The sequence below is a fragment of the Rhea pennata genome, chromosome 1 (assembly GCF_028389875.1).
Source record: "Rhea pennata isolate bPtePen1 chromosome 1, bPtePen1.pri, whole genome shotgun sequence".
Lineage (NCBI taxonomy): Eukaryota > Metazoa > Chordata > Aves > Rheiformes > Rheidae > Rhea > Rhea pennata.
The window spans coordinates 99847296-99871278 of NC_084663.1; the positions used below are offsets into that span (position 1 = coordinate 99847296).

A 23983-nucleotide genomic window follows, 5' to 3' on the forward strand; every position below is an offset into this window, starting at 1 on the left:
TCAGTCATTAGAGAAGAGGCATTAGAAAATGAAATATGTTTTATCTGGAAGTACCTGTGTACACAGTCAGTGCTAATTTGTGTCTCTGTTCATAGCTGAACTATCTGTCCCCAAACATAGTTGCTCATCATCCCTGTCCCAAGTGGTATGAAGCAGTGGAGAAAATCCTGACAAGTACCAGAGTAAGCTTTTACACTGTTGTCCATGTGTTGTTCAATGGCATTTTTTTCCGTACAGAACACAATTCAAAAGAGGTTCACTGCACAGGTAATTTATAAGATGGGAACCAGCCGAAGCCAAGCAGTTTGCCATTTGCTTGGCACCAAGTGGGGATGTGAGTGCTTAATCAGCTTCTGTGGCCTGATGCTGTCTCTACAGTGCAGATTTATAACTGTGGAAGGCTGTCTTAATCTTACTGCATGATAGCAGACCACAGTATTGGTGACATCCATGTTAGTGGAAGATCATTTCAGATTAATTATGCTCTAATGTGGCATTTCACTAATGCATTTTAGCAGTACTTACAAAATACATAGTTATACTTGCCTGTCATAATCAGTTTTTCTGTATTTATAATCTGATACACAACACGGGCAGCAAGAAGAGGATCAGGAAGAAATATGTAAAAGCTTTACTGACTTCTGTGGACACTTAGTTTTATATCACCTGCAGAGCATGTTTATAGATGTTTTTGTGTTTATTGTTGCTAGGTTTCTATTATAGTTCAGCTAACTGGATTCATGCATCTGGTGAACAGAGCTACTTATATTGGCAAAAACCTGCATATGGGACGTTTACAACTGACATGCATACACACCTGTATTTTATGGTTTGGGTAGTGAAATGAGAGTTCATGATCTGCAGATCATGGTTATGCAGAAAGACATATTTTCTTAAGTAACATTTTTCAATAATCTAATGTTATCTATGTCTAGGTGAATCCTTGAGCAGGTTCTGGAGAAGCTACATCAGAGCAGCAGGTAATCCTAGGAGCTGATTCCCACCTGCAGCATAGAGAGCATCCCAGCACAGAGCTGGGAGCTCCAGCTGCTGCCACCACTATGGCCAGCAAGATTTTATGTGATCAAACCAAGTCTGCAAAGCTTTTTCCTCAAGTTTGTACTTCAATACATCAGTCCTGAGTTCTCAAAAATGCAAGTAGTTAGTCAGGGTTATAAGATGCCTAAGCACTTACTGGGTCAGAAAAGGAACCCTTTTCCTCTCTTTATCAGTTTTTTTGAGAGGACAGCAGGGATTCTTAGGATCTCGTTTGCCGCTGGAATTAGTATCTTCTGTTAGTTTGGAAAAATTATTTTAAGAGCATTGTGTGCCTCAGTTTAATTTCTGCAGATCCAGGGTGATGATACTACCTTTGTTTCGTCTATCTCACTGTGGTTTTGGGAAGACTGAAGAGATAGGAAGTGGAAGGAGAATTGTCAAGTGCTGGACAGCAGTATCCAGCTATGTTTACTGTTAGATGTAATATTTCATGATTAAAAAAACTCAACATGTTGTGTATGGTGGGAAGTAATTGTGCAAATACAAGTCATGTTAATAACTGGAAAATTATTTCCATTATGACTGTTTTGTTCAAGAGCAGTGATCTTTCCTTTGTGGTTTTCATTGGAGAAAGTAGCTGGTCTGTTTACATTCAAGAGCATAATCCTCTGTAGTGTTAAAAATGTGCTGTATAACCCACATAAAGTTGTGCTGGAATCATCCCTGCTTTTGAGGCACCAAGAATTACATAGGTAGACGAGCTCCATTTGCACACTGTTAATGTGCCTTAACAGGGTACTTCTAGTAGTGGGCACAGTTTCTCAAGTTTTAAAAGCCGAAGAGATGCAGATTTGTTATCTGTTGTTACAGTTAGGACTGCTGCGAGTCCTGCTGCACAGGAGAGAGGGCGTTGTGCTCGGTCCCCATCGCACACCCCACCTTCTTTGTCTTGAAGCCACTGCACTGCCCTGTACCTGTATTTTCATCGCTGTCCTTTGTAAGAAAAATTATGAGAATCAGGGCAAGTGCGAGTTTGTTGATATATGAAGTTCAAGGTGAAGAAAGAAAAAAGAATTTAGGTATGCTATTCTTACAGCTTTGCCAAAACCAATCTGAGAATAATATATTTCAGTTAATTTGAACAGATTATTTAACCCTATTTTTCAGTTAGCAGTAAAACAAACAGATATTTGGTGTTTGGCCTCAAATAATATTCTGGTTGCTTTTATATACTGTTTGGCTGTACGTTTATAGTGTGCAGAGTGCTTTTTTCGGACATTTTATTGTTCTTTAAAATAAATACAAGTATTAAGTCTGTCATCTAGCTGAGAAGAAAGAAGATCTTTTTCATTGTCTTGAGATTTGTTCTGCTTTCTGGAACTGTAACTTGTTTTAATTTTTGCACATAATAAAAGATTTTAAAGGCCTTATTAAATAATAAAATATAGGCCTTTCACTACTTTTATGACCAGATCAAAATATGTCTGTGCTTAAAAATATTTGATAGTCTTCAGAGGGATGGTTAAACTACTATTCTATTAATATACAACAATTTCCTGTGTTTTATATACATCAGCATGATGGTGCATCACTTATGATCTAGACAGCAGTGGACTGCCCTGACCCAGTAAGATTCAATTTTGGTTCAATGCCCTACCATATAATTGACTTCATTATCAAATGTGGCATCAGATTTTATGACCGGATTTGATCAGAAGAAATACAGTTAAAGTAAGTCTTTCAGAAACAGACCTCTGATGAGTTTTGCTGATCACATGTAACCAGCCATAACCTGGCTTCTCCTATTTCTGAGGTAAAGTACAAAAATTATTTGGGTCTAAACTGTGAGGTTCAAGAGTCTTAGTCTAATCTGAAGGAATCTGGTTGAAGTAGATATAGGAATATTTCTGATAGGAAGAATGTGAGCAGGAAAACACTACAAGTCCTCTCTTCCATTCTTTTGTACTAATGGAGGCAGAATTTCATTTCTTCTGGTGGATTTGCCTAAATGCTTTTGACTTTTAAGAGGCTTGTATGTCCTTTCAGCCACCTTGAATTCTACTTTACAATTGTTAAGCCAAACAGTGGAAAAAAGAAAACCAAAACAGTGCAGATAAACTCTCTGTGATACAAGTTCCTTCCCTCAGTCAGAGAATCATGGCATGTCTACACAGGAGAACATTTCTGTAAGACAGTGCGGAATCCTGAAATGTATTTTACTGCTGTTCTTTAGTTTTACGTAATGTTTTTAAGATGATTTTTACATTTTTTTAAATTTTATTTGAATTAAATTTTTATAAAACATGTAACTCCTGGAGTTCCTATTATTTGGTTGTTCTTCTCCATAAAATACATTGGCATTAACTTGCTGCCAGTGTTGACCTTCAATGGAAATTGAAAACTCTTAACTGAACATGGAGTATTTTGTATGAGCACACAGTATCACCTGGTAGAGTAAATATACATTGCAATACTGGAAAGCAGTATTCTCTTTTTCCCTTCTGATGATTTTTCTGCGTTGCAAGGTGAATGCTGTTGAAGAATATTGGGTTCCTGTTGTTGCTACTGTTTCTAAAGCTGCCGTATTACGAGACCTAATTCTGTACTAAGTATTCTATAAAATGCATTGCATCAGATTCTGTTTTCTAAACGTCTGAGATTCTACCCCCCTTGAATTCACACAGGTATCAGGGGTATCAGGTTAGTGAATAAAAATGCTGGGTTTTTTTAGCTTACATTTAATTGGGCTTTTGTTCAGCAGATAATTGCTTAACCTGCAAAGCTAGACTTCTTTTAATACATGCACAGAAAATGTATATTAAGTAATGAAGACAGAATTCTCTTTCAAAATGGTAAAACACCAAGGAAGTCCAGATAAAGGCTAACGCATAAAGTGTTTAAATGTTACACTTGAGTGGATAAATTGTTTTGTAAAAGCTTGGGCTTTTCCTTTCAGCTCTGAGCAGAAGATTGTTGGTGCACAGATGTCCCCAGATGCCATAACTGTTTAGTTTTCAAGCTTTCCACAGGAAGGATGAAAATACAATCAGTAAAAGAGACACATGAAGAAGAGAGGTAGCTGTGAAGATGACAAAGCGTTAATGTCTTGGTCTTCTGGTTAAAGACTTAGTAAGTCACCACTGGAACCTCCCTTTGTGCCCATTCCACATTCTAATGAACACAGTGAAATATAGATCATAATTTATATTTATTTATGGTTATATATTATTAGATCTAATAAGAATTTGTCTTACCGTATTTTCATTACCAAAAATTTTTAAATCTTTATTCTAATGAAAACATCCATTGCATCCATTACAGGACCATCTCTCTTAAGAACGTCCCTTTTCCATCACCACCTCTCTATGACTCCTAGCAGCAATGTTTCAGAGGTTGGCAGTGGAACTAACAATAAGGGATCCAGGGAATTCAGTAGCTGTTGCTGAGTGAAGCATGGTCATGAGACTAGCTTTGGCTGTCCTATAAATCTGAGTGCTTAAAAATGCCAACTCTTTTTTTTTTTTTCATAAAGGAGAAAAATAGGCCGTCTCCAAAGCTTACTTTTTAAAACTTATGAACTTCCAAGCTTCTAGCCCTCATGTCTTGTTTCCAGTGGTTGAATTTTAAAATAGCTTCTAATCAGGGGAACAGCATACTATCTTTCAGATATCTCTGAATTTAGAAATAACCTGAAAGAACTAACTTTGAGATGTGAAAAAGTGAAATTCCATGAAAGCAGAATATTCTAGCCACTGACTAGGCAATTGAGCACTTCCCCCCCCCCCCACTAGCAGCTGGAATATTGTCCAGTGTTGTTAAATTGGCTTTCTTTTTATGTCATTGTACTGCTTGTGACAGATACCAGATTAACTGCTCCAGAAACCAGCCTGTTTTTATCAACAAAACAGGTTCAGTAAGGGCACAAGGAACATAAGCTTCCCGCACACTGCTCAATCAGTATGCCTCAACCCTGACCTGAAAGAATATCTCTAAGGGTGAAAACATTTGTTAAATTTCTTTTCCAATTAATTTGACAGCTCTGCTGAGACTACTAACAGAAGTACTAATTCATGCTAATTGCAGTAGTGGACCTGTGTCATCTGGGAGTTGGGCTGAGCTCCTCTTAACATCACACAACCCACCAAGCAGCATTTCGATTAGGAGGTGTCACTGAGAGTAAGAATGTTGGATTCAGATCATGTTCTGCGTTACCATGGATGATTCATATAAAAACATTCTGCTTTAATTTTTTCTCCTGTAAAAGATGGGAACAATAATGATCTTATGCATGTGTTAACAAAGGTGGAAAATTTCAAAAGAATATTCAGCCTCAATAAATGCAAAATAATCTTTGTTCCATCCCAGAGAGAAAATGTAGACATTTCATACATCTGAATTAACTGTTTTGGCTCAGGATGTGTTCACTGCCATTGAAACTGGCAGAGATAAGTCAGGTCAACAGATAGCTTAAAAGCAAAATTAAGCCTCAAATATGTAAACAAAACAACAAAAAAAATCCGGAGGGTAAGAGAGAAAACATAGTCCAAAATATAAATCAATCAATTTCATCAGAAGCATTATGAAGAGGATAAGAGCATTTTCTACCAGAAAAAAAGAGACTGCAGAACTGTAGAATAATAATCAAAGGCATAAAAGATATTGCTATGAAAGTTGATTGAAAAGTTTGAGTGTTCTCCACAGATAAATAAATATAGCTTTTTTAACTGTTTGGTTTAGAGAGGATCTGTTCTCCTTGTCTGATAATAAAAAACAAGGATACATTGATTTAGCTGAAAGATGACCAGTCCTAAACTGAAGGAAGGATATATTTTTTTTTTTACTTACTTCCTAGACTGTGGAGAGGAATGCCAAAGAAATTCATTGAGATTAAGAATTTAGCAAAAAAGATAAGATATTCTACATGAAAGCCAGTAGTATGGAGGATTGTCCTATTTAATCATTGTTAAGAAATTAAATTAGCAGTTATAGTAAACCTTGTGTTTCAGATCTTTGAAATAATTTCTAAGTATTAAAAATGAGAATAAGCTAATGAGAGAAGGCAAATGACTATCCTCTATGTACCTTTCTCTTGCATTTCTGTATAGTATTAACTATCATCAGGTACAAGATAGGTGAAAACTGTTTTTCACTTATTGGCTAAATTTAGTGCAAGGGAATTAGCAGGTACTATTTTGATTTTTCAGAGAAGGGTGATGTGTGAAGGAGAGCCATCTCAAGAGCCTACAGATTGCACTGAGCTTGAAATCAGCCTCTTTCCTGGAGCTTGTGTGCTGTGGAGCAGGGGCAGCCATGCTACCAAGGTCTTTCTGTTCATTTGGTTTTGTTTGTTTGGTTTTTTTTCCTTTATTTTTTTTAGAAAAGCTCTGCCATGTGAAAGGGAGATTTGAGAATTTGAGAAAGACTAAACCACAGTGGCACCTTGGGTCTGTATTTAGTACATGGGTGTTAAAAATACATCTATTGTCTGAAGCTGTCAAGATTGCACATTTAATTTGCCTTCCAGGAGTTCATAATGTAATTTTAAAGGGAAAAATACCTCATGACTTGTTATCTTTGCCAAATAGTCATGTAAAATTTCCAGATCTCACGTGGGTGTGTGTTTGTGTGTTTGTACAACTACTTGTTTTTTCCCGTTCAAGCTGATGGTAATTTTTCCTGGCATTTCTTTATTTTAGATTTTTTTCCAAAATGCCTCCTGGATTAGGAAGTTATTTTTCATCTCTGTTTGGATTAAAATAACCTTTTTAAAGAAACAAAGCATAGAGTTTCTTTGTTAGAAAAAGTAATAATGAAAAATATTTCAATGTGTTCAGCCTCTACTTCAGGAAAGCATCTTGTTTAAGAAAAATGGAAGACAATACTTACAAAAAAGAGTTTATGAAATTCCCTCTTTAAATACTTGCTTAAGTGTTTTACTAAATATGGATGGAATTAAAGTAGAACATTGTTTATTTTGTTCAAATTCTGAATCAAGGCTGTGATTCTCAGTGTATTCCCATTAATGAAATATTTCTTCTTCCAAAAGCTGCCTGCAAATGAGCTGAAATGCTGTATGCGTTTTGGAGCAAGATATTTGTGTACCCACAAGCAAAATCATCTTTAGCGTAATGGTGTGTTTAAGACCTACTACCTTTGACATTGCACTTCTCTAACAAAAGAGATACAGAAGCTTACAAAGGAAAACGTGAAACTATTACAGACTGAACTTGAAAGGTGCAGTGTTATTCCCCCAGGATAAAGCTATCTCATATGTACATATAATTAATATGTCTGCCAGTAACAGTTACTAAACAAAGAACAGGAATTGTTTCTGCTGAATAACTTGACCTGAGAGTAAAGGCAATTTAAAAAGCATCTGATTAAAATATGTTAAGGTCACAGATCACTTTAAAATACAAAGTGGGGAGGAATAGCAGAAATCTACTCATGGGTAAGGTTAAATACTACTGAATATGTTTTGTGTACTAGCAGCAGCTTTCAGGTGTGAAAAACAAAATGTACCTATTCCAAAGATTATTTTTCTAGAGGCATTTCAGTGTTACATTGTACCGAATCCTTGCTGTGCGTGGACCATGCAGGCCATCCTGCTGGAGCAAGGACGGCAGGGGAAGGAAATGTTGAAAACAGTGGAGATCTGCTGACTCTTCAAGGCTGTTGGACTCTTGCAGTTGGAGGAAGTCTAGTGATGGGAGGGAAAATGTGCTGCTTTTGTGAATTGTTGATTTCTTCTAGCAGTGGACAGCTGTAGTAGTTCTTCAAATCTGTCACAGCTTTGTCTGATTACTGTATTTTCCAGCCTGTAGAGTCACAAGTGCACTTGATACATGTTTTCTTCTGCTGTAGTTTTCCCCAAAAAGTTACAGTAATAAGTAGTTGCATTTTTCCAGAGCTGTTGCACAGCTAATAGTAGAAGGAGAGATGATTTAATATTTAAAATGCAACCTTTTACTATGAAAATACAGACATAAAATTGTGTCTCATATGCAGAAAATGTGATATGACCTTTTTTTTTGGCTTGCTGATAGAGCTTAACAAAAGCCTGAGCTGTGCTCTGTGTTACTGCTAGCTGGTTTGTAATTCAGGGATTGCATATAGCCTGCTGGAGACTACAATGAAGACGTAACATTTGTTACATCTTGGTGAAAGAGTAACTGTAAGTTTTTATTTCCCCAGTAAACAGAACTGTCTGCCATGGGCAGATACGAAGAGCTATCAAAGTGTATCAGGGACACCCAGTTCTGTGCCTCTGTTTCTGCTGCTGTGGATAGTACTTAGTTTTGAAACTTGCTCCCTTAAGTTGTATCTTAGAGTTTACTCAACTCTGATGACAAAAAGCTTGCCTTAAGTTCAATGGAAATAGGAATTGAAAATATGCTGTAATTTTTAGAAGCCTGTTTGGGCTAGGTAGGTGTGTGAGCAAGATACTTGGAGAGAGAGAGGATGTGCATATGTGTAATGCTATAGATTATGTGACTTTCCATATAGAACTAGATAATGGGAGCTGCTGAAAATTGTTTCCCAGCTTGGAGGGATTTTGCAGGAAATACCCATTTTAATGCATTGTTTCTGCTGAGCGGGGTGCCGTGGTGAACAAGGGAGGAAGCAATTAGACATTTCCAGTGTTGTGAAAGATTTGCAGCATCAGCTCATCACAGGATGGCACAGGGCGGAATTCCACCTTCGTTTCCTACTCTTGGCGTATCCAAGCCAGCACTGTAGCGTCTCTGTGTAGTGTTATTTTTCATATACTGTATGAATAACTCATATAGGTGGGTACAATTTGTGACAGAAGCGTGAAGTGAGCAGTTGTGAGATCATCTTCCTTTTAAGTTGATCGCGATTTCCATCTTTTTGTTGTTTATCAAAGATGCAAACAAGTGCAAGAAGGGAACAACATGACTGCTCCAAGGAAACGAAAATGGTTTTGAGAATTTTGTAGGGTTAGTCTATGCTGTTGGTTATGCTGTCCATTTTCACAAGCTGACAGCTGCGTCATGTCTCATTTTGCGCGTGCGTGTGTGGGTGGGTTTGAACGTGCTGTTTGGTCACTGGTGATAAGTAGAGGGCTGTTGTCAGCTCTGAGGGTGAGCGTAATATGCATATTGGAAAAAAAAGAACTGTGCATATGATTTTCCAAGGGACCTGAGGACGTTTAAGGTTTTACCTCTGAGCCAAGGGGAACTGCTCGGTAGCAGGCGCTTCCCCGCATGCTTGCGCTGCCCAAGCTAATCCGGTGGCTCCAGGGCTGGTGTAAGAGGCTCTGCCGCTGCCAACTGGGGTGATCTGCTGCGTGGGAGGCACCTGCCAAGTCCCTTCAGAGAGGAGAAAGATGTGAGCTGTTCTCCGGTGCTGCTGGCACCTCTCGTGTTGAATCAGGCAGGGGCAAAGTGATGTTAAGATATCCACGAGCGCGGATTGCGTCCTCTTAATTTATCGGTGCTGTGTTGTGATGCCGCAGCAGCATTTTGCCCTTGGGCTTTTTTTACTGAAGAGCAGAGGAACAGCGGAAGGAAACGCTGGATCCCTCGGCACGCGCTGCTCTCCACTTAGCATCGTACCTCAATTTGGAGCCCAAGGGATGGGGTTCGTGGCGGTCTGTGAACTTCTGTGTTTATTCGCTTTGCAAATAAACGGTTGCTTTGACCTTGTGCGGGCAAATGGGCCCTGTCTGGCCTGCAGCGCCAGGGCCAGGAAATCATCTGTTCGGCCAGCACTGGCTCAGGTCATTACTTTGTGTTTACGGCAGGGAGTTGGTGATACTGCCCTGTGTATAGGGGGCTGCAGGGTCTGAATACTAAGATGCCCCTGTTTACGAACAGCTTTATATTTTAATTTAAAATGAATTCAAATTGAAATGAATCATTTAACCCTTAATTAGGAGCATGTTTTCCTTTCAAAGTCAAACACATTAGTCAGGCAAAATTCACTGTGCTGTTGAAGATGGTCATGTTTCTTTTAGCACTATCTACCACAGAGTGTTACGTACATTTGTTTTGCTCTCACTGAAGCATCTTCCCCCTTCCAGTCTCTGGCTAAGACAGCCTCATCAATTGTAACTTAAGGGAACTCATTTTATACAGTAACGAGGACAACTCCTGGAACTGTTACCAGTAGGTAACTTCAGTAATGTTAGTGTTGCTTACACTCAAGTAAAAGAGGTTGAAATCAGGCTATGTATTGTTTTAAAATAATATTTTAGACGGGAATTGTTACAGGAGTTACCAGTGTCAACAGGTCTTGGGCATCTGACTTGAGTAGAGAGTAAAAAGCAAAACGAAGCAGCCTTATTGTGTAGCTTATACCACATAAGTACCATCTCTCAAGGTTTTCTTTACTCCGTTTTAGTGTGTTGAGACGTTTTTCTTCCTGATCCATTGCATCTGCTTCCTCTCACATTGTTTCTTCTTCAGCACTATGTTCTATTTATTATTTATTACCGGGAGCAGCTGACACTGGTGTGGAGACGGGAGCGTTTCCTTCCTTCCTGAGCCCTGCAGTGGGGTGGGCCACTAGCACGGGGCTCTGAGGGCAGCTCCACCACTGAGCACTGGTGGGGAAGGGGAAGATTTCTTGCTGTCCCAGTGGGGCGGCCACCCCAGCTGCAAGCCCTGTGCTGTCATGGCAGTAAATGGAAACTTGGGCATCTGCAGGAGAGCTCTTCTTTTGCCAACCCCCTTTTCCATCCTGCCTCTTCCCAGGCTCAGCCTGAGGATTATGGATAGCTCTGAATGCTTCAAATGAAAACGTTACAAATATAGGCTAGTGTTTTGTTTTGGTTTGGTTTTTTTAATAAAAAAAAAACTTTAAGCCATTATCAAAAGTCAGTATTTTAAGCAATTAAGGACAAGCATAACCTCATTCTTCTCTAATTTGAAAGTGAAGGAATATCTCATATTCTCTAATGCAAGTGAAGAGGATAACTCCTTCACTTCTAGAAGAAAGTGTTAAGAAAAAGCAAATGCTGTTCGCAGCTGGTTCCCATACTGAAATTACAGATTCTGTGAAGATTTCATATGCCAGTGCTTTTTTTGTCAGCCTGACTGAAACTGAAGCCGTGCTCTTCACCTCAAAAAGCCATCTTCCATCAGTTAGTGTAATCCATTTTTTCTTACACATTAAAAAGAATCCCTCTTGAACTAAAGACTTCTTCTCTCTTGTGTATCAGAAATAAAGAATTATTAAAAAACCACAAAAATTAAAAAACAATAATAGTAAATATGTTTTGACTGCTTCTTATCGTCACCTTCCTTTCCAAGTTTCAATTTCAGGTATAATTACATTTTTTTTCCCTCTTTTGGGGTGCAATGGTGAATAATCTTAAGCTGATCTGCTGGACAAGAGACAGAAAGTGCAAGACAGCCTAGGGGGAAGACACGAATCAGATTGCCCTCCCTAGGGCACGCTGGGGCAGCAAGGCTCTAGCCAGCATCTTCCCAATGCAGACTGCTCGCTCTGTAGAATGACAAAGCTATAAGTCAAAGAGATTCCTGTCCAGTCTGGCGTAACTAGAATGCTTCCTGCCCGCTCCTCTTCCTTCTTTCTTTATTCTCTGTGCCACCACCACCTTTCCTTACATGAGGTCTATGGGTTTCCACCTGCGGGATGAGAGATGCTTGTTAATGGAATAATTCATTCCTGCGTTTCTTTTCCCCCTCCCCAAAAATACGTCTGCTTCTTCTGCAAGCTTGTTTACTTACATTATATTTGTTGCTGTGTGAAAGAGTTGATGATAGGTGCTTTGAAAATGCCCATAAAAAAGGTGTGTTTTAGTGCTTCAAATATTTGGAATGAAATACATTTCTTTCTGACTGAATATTTTTCCTCAGGCCAGCAGAGGCTATTATATGCCAAGAGACAGTAAAATAATTTTAAGAGATTTCTGTCAACAGGTGGGAAAACAAAGAGTCTCATCTTGACTCTGACATTTATCATGGGACAGTATTTGGAAGTCAATGAGATTTGAGTCTTAAAAGTAAAAAGACTGCAACAACAAAACCAAAAAGCCAACACTGTGTTTTTTGATGTATTTGCTCCTGGGGAGGCGTTTAAGAGGGGTTGAGGTTTCCTTTATTTTCTCAAAGTAAATCAAACAAAAATCCCCAAATATCTTTGAAGCCTTTAAGAAGATGGAAGCAAAAGTAAATCCTGGCTAAGGGAGGACAGGCTGTACAGGCTCATGCAAGTTGATTTTAGTCTGTGTGAACTACAAGGTCTTTTTAGCAATTCTATTTTCAAAACTTGCCTGGTGGGCCCACACATCAGAGACTTGAGCATGAGATTATTTCATTAGGGCCAGCAGGAGAGAACTTTGTGTGGGATGTCTTTCTCAGCTATTCTGTTAGCACAGAAGCAAGAGGTAGCAGCTGCAGGCAGGCAGGCTTTATTTGCCAGGTTTGTGAAGTGCTAAAGGGTGGCTAAGATTAGCACTTCCTTGTGAAACATTTCATATTTCTGAAACTCTGTTTGATGTAGTGTGAGGAGTTCTTTTCTTTATTAAGATGCTTCAGAATAGGACACGTGTATATGGGTTCTTGTTTCCCTTCTGCTTTTCAGTTTGTTTCACTCAATGTGTTTGACACCAAAAACTAACAAACAGATTTGCCTAATGCAGCAATTAGTATTTGGCTTCGGATGGTAATGTGGAAGCTGAAGGTTTAATACTGCAGTTTCATTTTTTCCTCCATCACTTACAAAGATGTTGGGATTATTAGTTTGACTATTTTTTTTCTCATTTTATTCCCATTATAGGCATTTTCTTCTGTTTGGGCAGCAAGTAAATGAACCCCCAAAACTATATAGCCTTGTATCCTGTATTTGTACTACATTTGTGAATCATTTTATCTCTGTAAGCAAAAATGAAAACCATGTGTCTGTTTAGGCATGCATTAAGACTGATGAACCAATTCTCTTGCTTCAAATTAACATTTAAATCAGTGACAGGTCCAGGGCCATTTTAAGTTAAGTTTGACTGTCTAGGCTTCAGATACAAAAAGCAAAAGCAGGACATTTTAAAACATGCTCACCTTTGTTACGTTGTCCGTTTGTGCATTGCTGCTCTAGGTATGTGAACAATTTTACTTGGTAAATTACATTTGGAGAAGGATCTATTTCTTGGAGAGAGACAACAGCTGAACAGTAGTTTGATGATTGTTATCGGGTGTCATCTTTTGTTATTATTTTCAGATGGTGAGATGATCTTAGCGGAAAGGAATCAACAGTGTTATTTTGCAGCATGGGTTTTTCATGAGAAGTTATTCACCTAATTGTTCATTTCTATAACTATTTCAAAAGATGTTTTCTTTGTTTTCTTCTGATGTAAATGTGGCACAGATTCAGTCTAACATGCAGCATGAGCAGAAATAGAGGGAGCGTGCCAATGTTAGTGAACAACAACACCTGGAGTTTGTCAGAAGCAGCTTACGTGGGCTCAAGCATCGTCACTAGAGGATTGGGTTAATGCTAAAATCATCCTGGTAGTGTAGACCGTGCAAGTTCCTAATACTCACTTGGTATCAGAAGCAGCTCATTGAGTCTGCTGTACAGGCCTTCAGAAGTGGAATGGATTTTTCGCTGTTCAGTTTTTTTTTGATCTGAGGATTGGCTTTTTTGGGGGAAGTGGGGAACCTGCTTTGTCATGCTAGACTGAACAGATAGAGGTTACAATTAGTGTGCCCCAAGGTAAGCAAACCTTGGTAATGGGGAAAAGATAAGGTAGCCAGATAGTGCCACATAGGGCCAATGTTTTTGTAAATTAACCAGAAGGGAAGAATATGGAAAGTTCTGACAATGCAAAGTAGAAAATAGAAATCATTTCTTCTTCAGAGGTGAAATCCACTGTTTTGTTTTGTTTTGTTTTTCATCCAGGCAAAATTAAATCCAAATCAAAGTTTATGATATATCAAGAGGCTTTAGTGCATCAGCTCTCATATTACGAGAAGAAACTGTGTTTTGTAGATTGCGAACGCTCCCAAAAACATGACCTGTGTATGGATAGATTCCAGGGCAATAACAAAGATACACGTTAAAATCAAGGAGTTGTCCATGGGATTTAAAACTATACTTTTGTCATTTTGCAGTTTGCCGACCTGGGTTCTACAAAGCCTTTCCTGGCAACGTGAAATGTGCCAAATGCCCACCCCACAGCTCTACCTATGAAGATGGGTCTCTGAACTGCAGGTGTGAAAAGAATTTCTTTCGTTCTGAGAAAGACCCTCCATCCATGGCTTGCACCAGTGAGTAGCATCATTATGCTTAGGCTGTCTTCCTGCATCTCTGTCTCAGCAGCTTGCTTGCTTCCTCTCACATTCCATTTTAATCAGCCCTTCGTTTCTTCCCAAGTCTTCTTACATGTTGGACAGGCTACCAAAAATTGTTGGGCTGAGTTTGTATGTTGCTGTTTGCAATGTTCTCCTTGTTGTTCTCTGTCTGTTGTTCTCTGCTGATCTCTGACTCAAGGAAGAGGTGTAGGATTTTAAATTGTTACCACTGTTTTCAGGAGCATCCATGTGCAATTATCAATAATTGTTTTATACAGCTCTAAAAGAGTATCTCTCAGTCCTGAGTTGTACCCTGAGAGTACCAGTGACTGTAGAAGAATATGATGGTTGATTGCCTGGATATGTAGTTGAGTGGAATCTTTCAGGAGACTCTACAGAAAAATAATTAGAAGAGTTTGGTTATTTATTTTTGTCACTTTTGTATTTGCTCCTATCTAAGAACACTACAGAGAAACTCATGCCTCTCCATTCCTGTTTCCTTTTGTAGGACCACCATCTGCCCCAAGAAATGTTATCTCTAACATCAATGAGACATCTGTTATCCTGGACTGGAGTTGGCCGCTTGACACAGGAGGTCGGAAAGATGTCACTTTCAACATCGTTTGCAAAAAGTGTGGAGGAAGCACCAAGATGTGTGAGCCATGTAGTGACAATGTGCGATTCTTACCCCGTCAAACTGGACTCACCAACACCACAGTGACAGTAGTGGACCTTTTGGCACATACCAATTACACTTTTGAGATTGATGCAGTTAACGGGGTATCTGACTTGAGTACACTTTCCAGGCAATTTGCTGCTGTCAGCATCACAACGAATCAGGCTGGTGAGTCTCTTCCTAATTCCTGCTCCTGCTAAGTAGCTTTGTCTCCTTTCCCTGTTTCACACGAGTTACGCTAAATGTTTATCTGCTAAGGTAAATGATTGACTTGAATATGCTAGTGAAAATAAAAGCAGAAACAAACCCCGTGTGTGTTTCTGTCAAAGGATCTGGCAGCATGACTGTTATGATTAACTCCTAGTCCCCAGTCAATAGTCTCTAGTAGCAGAATCATATGATCCTATAACCAGAATGTGTTTTATTAGTAAAACCAGATTTTAATAAAACACTTATTTCAGTAATCTCCAACATAAATTACTGTAGTAATCTTAGTGATTAATTTTGATTAAATAGAAGTGAAAAAATGTTTTGATGTTAGACACATAAAAAGCTAATGTTAAGTTAGAGAAGTTTAAAACACCTTCTCCCCCCCACCCCCCGCCCGCCCTTCACAAGTTGTCTCACCAACTCTGAATCATTGCCAATGTTATGGGGGTGTGGAACTGAATACTGAGTTAGGTCCTGATCTCATGGCTGATGGTGTGCAAAGGCTCTGCTCTGCTTCTGTGGAGCTTTATTAAGGTCGTTGAGGACCTGCATGAGTACAGCCAGCAGTATGCTCTGATCTTGGGATCAGGGCTTTTGTCACAGCTGCACCAATTCTACTATTTGTTTCTTATTTGCCAGTGTTTGATTTATTTGGAAGTTCTGAAGAATCTAGACTTTCCTCTGGCACTTTTTGGATACAAAGATTGGAACAATGCCAGTGAAAGAAGAGACTAGATCCTTAAATTTTTGCATTTTTACTCTGTGCAGTTTATTGTCAGGAAGCTTTGTACTGAAAGCATGTGTATGTGCAGTGAGTTTTCTCCTATGTCCTCCAGTCCCATGTAGTGTCCTAAAAATATCAACATTTCTGTCTTCCTCAAAGTGCAAACCGAGTTAACACCATCTTACAGACATTCTCCTGGTAGGCTCTGTTATTACAGTGTTTTTCATCATACAGGATGTATCTCCGCTCTTTTGATCACAGACTTGCCTTGGTGGGGACATAGAAATGTGAGAACAGACTGGATTCAGCATAATAGCCCATTTTCTGAGAGCAGGCGGTTAATTTCCAAGTGCTCTGGAGGACCGTGTAGTAGGCATATACAGATGAGCCTACCATTTGGAAGGTCTTCTTGTGATCTCTTTCTCACCTAGGCATTGACTTCACTTCTGAAACTTTAATTTTATGTCCATTCCAAGTAATTTACTACTGTTGTAATTATATTTCTGGATATTGTGTCAGGGACTTGAGCAGCCTTTGTTCAGTCACTCTCTTTTCTTCTGTTTTTTATATCAGCGATATTGCTTTTCAGCCTGTTCACCATCGTAGCAGTTAGAAATCATCTGGGGACACTCCGTAGAATGAACTCTCTAGGATCAGTAAAAGGTATTTCTCTGCAGAAGTCTTCTGCTTTGGAATGTGCGTCCCCAGGGCCTTGAGCTCACTGCCTTTGCACTGTGAAGTAAGGTGCATTTTGATTTTGTTTTGGAATGCATGATTCGTATGACATGGTTGTCAGAGTCAATGCATTTCTGGCAGCAGCAATTTTGTTTAGTGCTACCTGCAGGCTGTTTAAGCAATTTGTTTGTTTGTTTTCTACTTTTATGCATAGCCCATTTTTGCTTTAAGTGTATTTAGGTGATGTAGATTACTGCAGGTTTAATTGTATAATCCCTTGGTCATATGGTTTGCTATATTAGATTTTCACTAGAAGTTATGTAAGGTGCTAAAATGAAACTTTCGATATGTGTATAAGCCATGCTTTTAAGCATAGTTACAAAAATACAGTTTCTCTAACACTCCCTTCCTGGCCAGATAGTAAAAGGACAATAAAAGAGGAAAGTCTAGAGATCTTAGGTTACATTATAATTAAGTGTTTATCTGTGGAATTTCCAAAAAAAAGAATGAAAGCACATTTGAGCTGTATCTGGAGGAGATCAGGAGACTCCAAAAGCCGCTTATGACTCTAGGGTTATCGTTTGTACTGTCTGACTACAGTTACGTACCTTCAGGGACAGAGATTTCCAACAGTTGGATAAACCTTTAGCTAAATAACTGAACTAGGCTGGACACTGAAGAAAGTAGGGGAGGCTTAATGCTTGTAGGAGGTGCTCTGTGCATGATGTATTGCCTGTAATGGTAAGTAAGGTTCAGTGCCCAACAGAACCTTAAAATTGAGCTGTTTGCAAGCCCACAGAGTAAATGATGTCAAGAAGTAGGCTGTGAGTTTTGGAGAGAGGATTGAAATGTAAATCAGAAGACCTGGGTCTCTTCTCTGGGATCTCCTCAGTCCCTCCTGAATCCAGGATATTTCACATCTGCCAGCCTTGATTTGAGAACCTTGTAGTCTTGCAATGGATATGATGAAGTTGCAGTTTTAATCCTGGAATAGCAGTAGCCAGGTACTTCATTAATCTGCTGTCAGGGTCCAGCCCGAATTAGTGCAAGCTGCCAACTTCCAGCAGAACATTCTTCACCTACCATTCTAGAGTGTGAATTTCCAAGAGCCTGAGGCAAAACAGCAGGATGTTTTATGTTTTGTAATGGTGAAAATGTGATTTTTATGGTAGTTCTCTTAGTGGTAAAAATCATACATTGCACAAACTCAGTTCAAGAGAGTCATCAGTCTGTGTTACATTTGCTGGGTCTCAGAGCTCCAAGGGCTCTCCTGAAAAGTGAACAAACAGTTCTCTGTTTCTCACCATACACATGGGCATATCTGCCTGTGAATCCATCACTAGCCTAGTAGATCAGAACATGCACAGTTCTTATTATCTGTAATGTGGCAGCTGGAAGATCTGCTAGTGTGTGTTAGAATAAATTCAACAAGTACATTAGCAAGTCAGTTTGCACAGCAGCTCCATTTCTATATGTAAACACCTCATATATACACATGCCTACACATATTTTGTATATGTGTGTATATACATACGTGTGTGTGTATGTATATAGATACACACACACACATGCAGTCACCTTTAGTGTTGCTGAAAAAGTAGCTGATGCCAATGCAATGACTGCAGAGTTCTAGAATCCTGTAAGTAAAATTCTCAGTGGAATTTTGCTACAGAGTTTTCAAACTCGGTTTGGAAGTAAAGGGAAGGAAGAGGTATGTTTCACTGTCAAAAGTAAGGTTTGAAACATCTAGAGTCTGATTCTGCTGATGCTGTAAATTAAAGAAAGATAATACATTTGACAATGTAAAACTGCTGTAAAGCCAGGATCCAGTCCTCTGGATCAAGGGAAACTTAGAATCATTTAAGGAAACAGATTGTATTTTTTCTTCCAACTGTATGGGCAAAGTTTTACTTTGCTTTTATTGCACTTTGTTTTCCTTCTCTTCCAGTGAAGGTCAATGAGCAGGCATTTCTGAAAAAAACTCTCTCATGCAAAATATGGCTAGACAGATATGAGACTGTGATATTTCCAATTCCTGTAAGTCTTTCCATCTTCAATTTGGAAATAGGAGAGGAAGAACACACATTTCTATTTTAATTTAGCTCATATGGATCAGTTTGTTCCATCCTCTTTGATTGCACTATAATTCGGTTGCCACTCGATACAAAGCATTCTGCTGCTCCCCATTGCTTCTGCTGGAGGGGAAGGAACATTTTCTCTCACTTCACATCAATATGTTGCACCACAAAGATGTTATCTCCTAATAACACCAATCAACCCTGTTTAGAAGGGGTCACTGACTGCTACAGGAGATTATAGGGAATTCAGTATCCCTAGAGGTGGTGTGCTAATTGTGAATGTGCCATGCAGAGAGACTGACAGCTGTGCCATACTGCTTGGCTTGTCACTAGAATGATCAAGTGTCTGTGGTTTGTGTAAAGATATTTTAGGTTTGTTGGGTTTTCTGATCACGACTTATGCACTTTGGTAATGTATTCTTGTTTGTTTTGTAAAGACTGGAAAGTTGTGGCTTCCTTGAAGCTTTACAAATAATCCAGAGGGGGAAAGGTATGTAATCCAGGTCAGGGCTGTTCTCTATCTACTGGCTTTGGACTATGCCACATAGGAAACTCCCATTGGAACCCAAGGAAGTTTTAAATGGAAGTAGTGTACAGAATTCATTGTAGAAAGCGTAAGATTTGGTAGAGGCAAATTAGTTGTGCTAGTGGATATCAGTGGCCCAACAATGAGGGAGAGTATTTTACAATACCAAACTCAGCCATTGATCACAGCCGCAGATCAGGGACTTAAGCATGTTGAACTCATATTTTGCTGATGCTACATGAGAAATTAGCAGTTGGGTTTTCTGTAACATCACTGCTTTTATACTATCATGTGTTGTCACACAGATTTTAGGTATGACTGAGAAATGTTGAGCAAAATAGCTACTATTTTAACCTAAGGACCTGTTTGACTTAACTGCACTTTAAATAGTTACAGTCTCTGCAGTGGTATTTGCAAGCCAGAGCAGACAAGAAGGACTTCAATAAATCTGAACCATAACCAGATATTGATATATCAGGCAAGTTCTGACCTTAGCCATCCCGCTGATATCCCAGCACACACACTACCTTCCCCTTCTTTCCTCCTGGCAGATCTGGAAAAAAGCCTCACCGTACAAAAAATGGTTCTGTTTGTTTGATCTTAACTCTATTTACAAAGTTTTGTTTTCCTTTAAACTCATTTAAACAACATGGCAGTGGCATGCTTTAATTTCAGAGTTTCATTGTATTTGTCATGTAAAACAGAACAAATACTGAAAATATCCTCAGCTTGCTGGAACTTGGGAAAGTTCCAAAGTGAGCAATAACACAATACAAACAAAACTCTGATGCCACATTTCTAAAGGGGGTTGCACTTCCTATCTAATGGGTAACTGTAGTATCTGTACAAGTCCAACCTATTTAACTCTGTTGACTATAAGCATATAGTAATGATAAAAAAAAGTATTTAACTGCTTAAGAGCTAAATCAGAGATACCAGCATCTGATTTTATTCACTGACCATTACCTTTAAAGATTCTAGTTTTACCTGGAGATGTTAGAATTGGTTTTTAAAGAAGTCTAAGTCTAGATCTATATTCCAAAGTTGAATAAGAGGAACATTTTCTTGCCAGTCATGTTTTTGCACTGTCATAAATAAGCTTAGAGGCTCTTGATGTTATCCTAACTCTCCAGAGTGTAATTCTGGTGAGCTTCCTCCGGCATGCTATTTTCAGTGTCTATCTTTAGTATATGTTAGTGTCTATCTATTCATAGAATCATAGAATCAGTAAGGTCAGAAGGGACCTCTGAAGATCATCTAGTCCAACCGCCCCACTCATCAGGGTCACCTAGCACATGTTAGACGGGATTGCATCCAGGCAGGCCTTGAAGATTTCCAGAGAAGGAGACTCCACAAGCTCTCTGGGCAGCCTGTGCCAGTGCTCTGTCACTCTCCCAGGGAAGAAATTCCCCCTCACGGTCAGGCGGAAATTCCTGTGCTTCAATTTCTGCCCATTGCCTCTTGTCCTGTCACATGGGACAACTGAGAAGAGTTTGTCCCCGTCCCCTTGACACCCTCCCTTCATGTACTTGTACACACTGATAGGATCCCCTCTCAGTCTTCTCTTCCACAGGCTGAAGAGGTCCAGCTCTCGCAGCTGTTCTTCAGAGGGCAGGTGCTCCAGCCCTCGGATCATCCTCGTAGCCCTACGCTGGGCTCTCTCCAGTACCTCCATGTCTCTCTTGTCTTGGGGAGCCCACACCTGGACGCAGTACTCAAGATGAGGCCTCCCCAGGGCTGAGGAGAGGGGCAGGATCACCTCCCTTGACCTGCTGGCGGCACTCTTCCGAATGCACCCCAGCATACCATTGGCCTTCCTGACCGCAAGGGCACATTGCTGGCTCATGGTCAATCTGTCATCCACCAGCACTCCCAGGTCCTTCTCAGCAGAGCTGCTTTCCAGCAGGTCAACCCCCAGCTTGGACTGGTGCCTCGGCTTATTTCTGCCTAGGTGCAGGACTCTGCACTTGCCCTTGTTGAACCTCAGCAGGTTCCTCTCCGTTCCTCTCCAGCCTGTCTGGTTCTCCCTGAATGGCAGAACAGCCCTCAGGTGTATCAGCCACTCCTCCCAGCGTGCTAGCATCAGCAAACTCTGCTCCCTCATCCAGGTCACTGATGAAGAGGTTGAACAGGATGGGAGCCAGTACTGAGCCCTGGGGGACACCACTAGACACAGGCCTCCAACTAGACTCCACGCCACCGATGACAACCCTCTGAGCTCAGCCCTTCAGCCACTTCTCAATCCACCTCACTGTGCACTCATCTAACCCACATTTGCTGAGCTTCTCTAGGAGGATGTTATGGGAGACAGTATCAAAAGCCTTGCTGAAGTCAAGGTACACAATGGCCACTGCTCTCCCCGCACCTACCCAGGCAGACCTTCCATCACAGAAGACCATCAGATTGGTTAAGCATGATTTCCCCTTGGTGAATCCCTGCTGGCTACTCCTGATCATGTTCTTTTCCTCCATATGTCTGGAGATGACATCCGGAATGAGCTGTTCCAGCACCCTTCCAGGGATGGAGGTGAGGCTGACCAGCCTATAGTTGCCTGGGTCCTCCCTCTTGCCCTTTTTGAAGACTGGAGTGACACTGGCTTTCTTCCAGTCCTCAGGCACCTCTCCAGTTCTCCAGGACCTTTCAAAGATGATGGAGAGTGGCCTGGCAACAACATCTGCCAGCTCCCTCAGTACCCGTGGGTGAATCCCATCTGGGCCCATGGATTTGTGGATGTCTAGCCTGCCCAGAAGATCTCTAATCCTATCCTCCTCAACCAAAGGAAAGTCTTCCCTTATCTGGACTTTCTCCCTCACGTCCAGGCTGCAGGATTCATGAGGGCTGTCCTTAGCAGTGAAGGCTGAAGCAAAGAAGGCATTCAGTAATTCTGCGTTCTCTGTATCCCTTGTCACCAGGGCCCCTGCCCCATTCAGTAGTGGGCCCACATTTTCCCCAGTCCTCCTCTTGCAACTGATATATCTGAAGAAGCCCTTCCTGTTGTCCTTAACATCCCTTGCCAGACTCAATTCCAGCTGGGCTTTAGCCTTCCTCACCACATCTCTACATACTCTGACTGCATTCCTATAATTCTCCCAAGTAGCCTGTCCCCTCTTCTACATTCTGTGTATTTTCTTCTTCTGTTTGAATTTGGTCAAGAGCTCCTTGCTCACCCATGCAGGTCTCCTGCCCCTTTTGCTGCACTTCTTACTCATAGGGATGTGCCGCTCGAGCTTGGAGGAAGTGATGTTTGATTACTAGCCAGCTCTCCTGGACCACTCTTCCTTTTAGGGTCTTAACCCATGAGACTCCACCAATTAGGTCTCTAAAGAGCCTGAAGTCTTGCTCTCCTGAAGTCCAGGGTTGCAATCCTGCTTGTTGCCTTACTATTTCTATAGTTGACTGTGGCCTGCACCTGGGAAACAACAGCCCCAGGCACCAGTACAGGCTGGGGGTTGGCCAGCTGGAAAGCAATTTGGCAGAGAAGGACTCAGAGAGTTGGTGCACAACAGGACATAACAGCAATGTACCCTTGTGGTGAAGAAGGCCAACAGCATCTTGGGGTTGTGTTAGGCAGAGCGTTGCCAGCAGGTTGAGGGAGATGATCTACACTGCACTGGTGAGGCCACCACTGGAGTACTGGGTCCAATTCTGGGCTCCCCGGTACAAGAAAAACATGGACCTATTGGATTGAGCCCACTGAGGAACCAGTCATACAAGGAGAGGCTGTGAGAGCTCAGACTATATAGCCTGGAGAAGAGAAGGCTCAGGGGGGATCTTATCCCTGCTTATAAATGCCTGATGGGAAGATGTTAAGAGGGCGGGGCAGGGGTAGATTCTTCTCAGTTGTGCCCAGTGACAGGATGAGAGGAAATGGGCACAAAACAAAACACAGGAAATTCCATCTGAACATATGAAAACACCTTTTCACTGTTAAAGTGACTGAGCACTGAAACAGGTTGCCCAAAGAAGTTGTGGGGTCCTCATGCATGTAGATACTGAAAACCTGACTGGACAATGCCGTGAGCAACCTGCTGGAGCTGACCCTGTTTTAGCAGAAGCTTTGGACTAGATGAGCTGGAGAGGTCCCTTACCACCTCAGGTATTTGTAAGTCTAGGATTCTGTGCTTGCGCGCAAAGGGAATAGCCACAGCTGGAAAGAGACCAGAAAAGGGACTATTTGCTATTCCTGTCCTTTCCTAAGCCTGATCTCTTTATCCATGTAGCAAGGCCCTCTTACTGGAAATCAGGAGAGTAAACTCAGCATACACATACTCAGGTTGAAGAGAGAGTATCCTGTGAATGTGGAGGCATTGCAGAGCATGTCTCAACTTGTGAGAAATTTGGGACAGTTTTGTTGAATCTTTCATTGCGACATTTACCAATGGCTCAAAACTCTTCCTGTTTGTCATAGTACTTTATGTATATATGGGTATAAACAGCAATAGAATTGGATTATTTTAGGGAATACCTTCATACGAGCAGATTATTTTAAAGGGAGAGATTTGATTTAGATAAATTTCATGTAGGCTAACTCCTCCTTTCCAAGTTCATTAAAGAGAGCTTGCAGGAATCCAGTCTTATTCTTCTGTGTATTGTATAGCATTGTCTTATGCTGTCAAGCAGCTATGTTACTCCCCCTTAGATTCAGCAATAAGTAAATTGAGACGTACTTTCCACTAACTAGCTTTCCCCATGTGAATACTGGGAGGCCTGATTGTGGGGAGAAGCTGTTTTAAATCACCTGTGAGCATTTCAGTTAAACTGCTCCAAACTCTGCATAGTCACAGTTGTGTTAGTATGAGAAGTTTTTGCGTAGTTTTT

The 23983-nt window shown here is 40.6% G+C and overlaps 1 protein-coding gene across 3 annotated transcripts in view; it reads left to right on the forward strand.

The window, feature by feature from the left end:
- Positions 1-23983, forward strand: part of EPHA3 (EPH receptor A3) — a 225822-nt gene that overhangs the window by 136509 nt on the left and 65330 nt on the right. For all 3 annotated transcript variants that reach the window (XM_062596958.1, XM_062596976.1, XM_062596967.1), the window contains exons 4-5: positions 14097-14252; positions 14785-15120. In XM_062596958.1, the coding sequence (XP_062452942.1) occupies positions 14097-14252; positions 14785-15120 (492 nt within the window). The remainder of the gene's footprint in view (positions 1-14096; positions 14253-14784; positions 15121-23983) is intronic.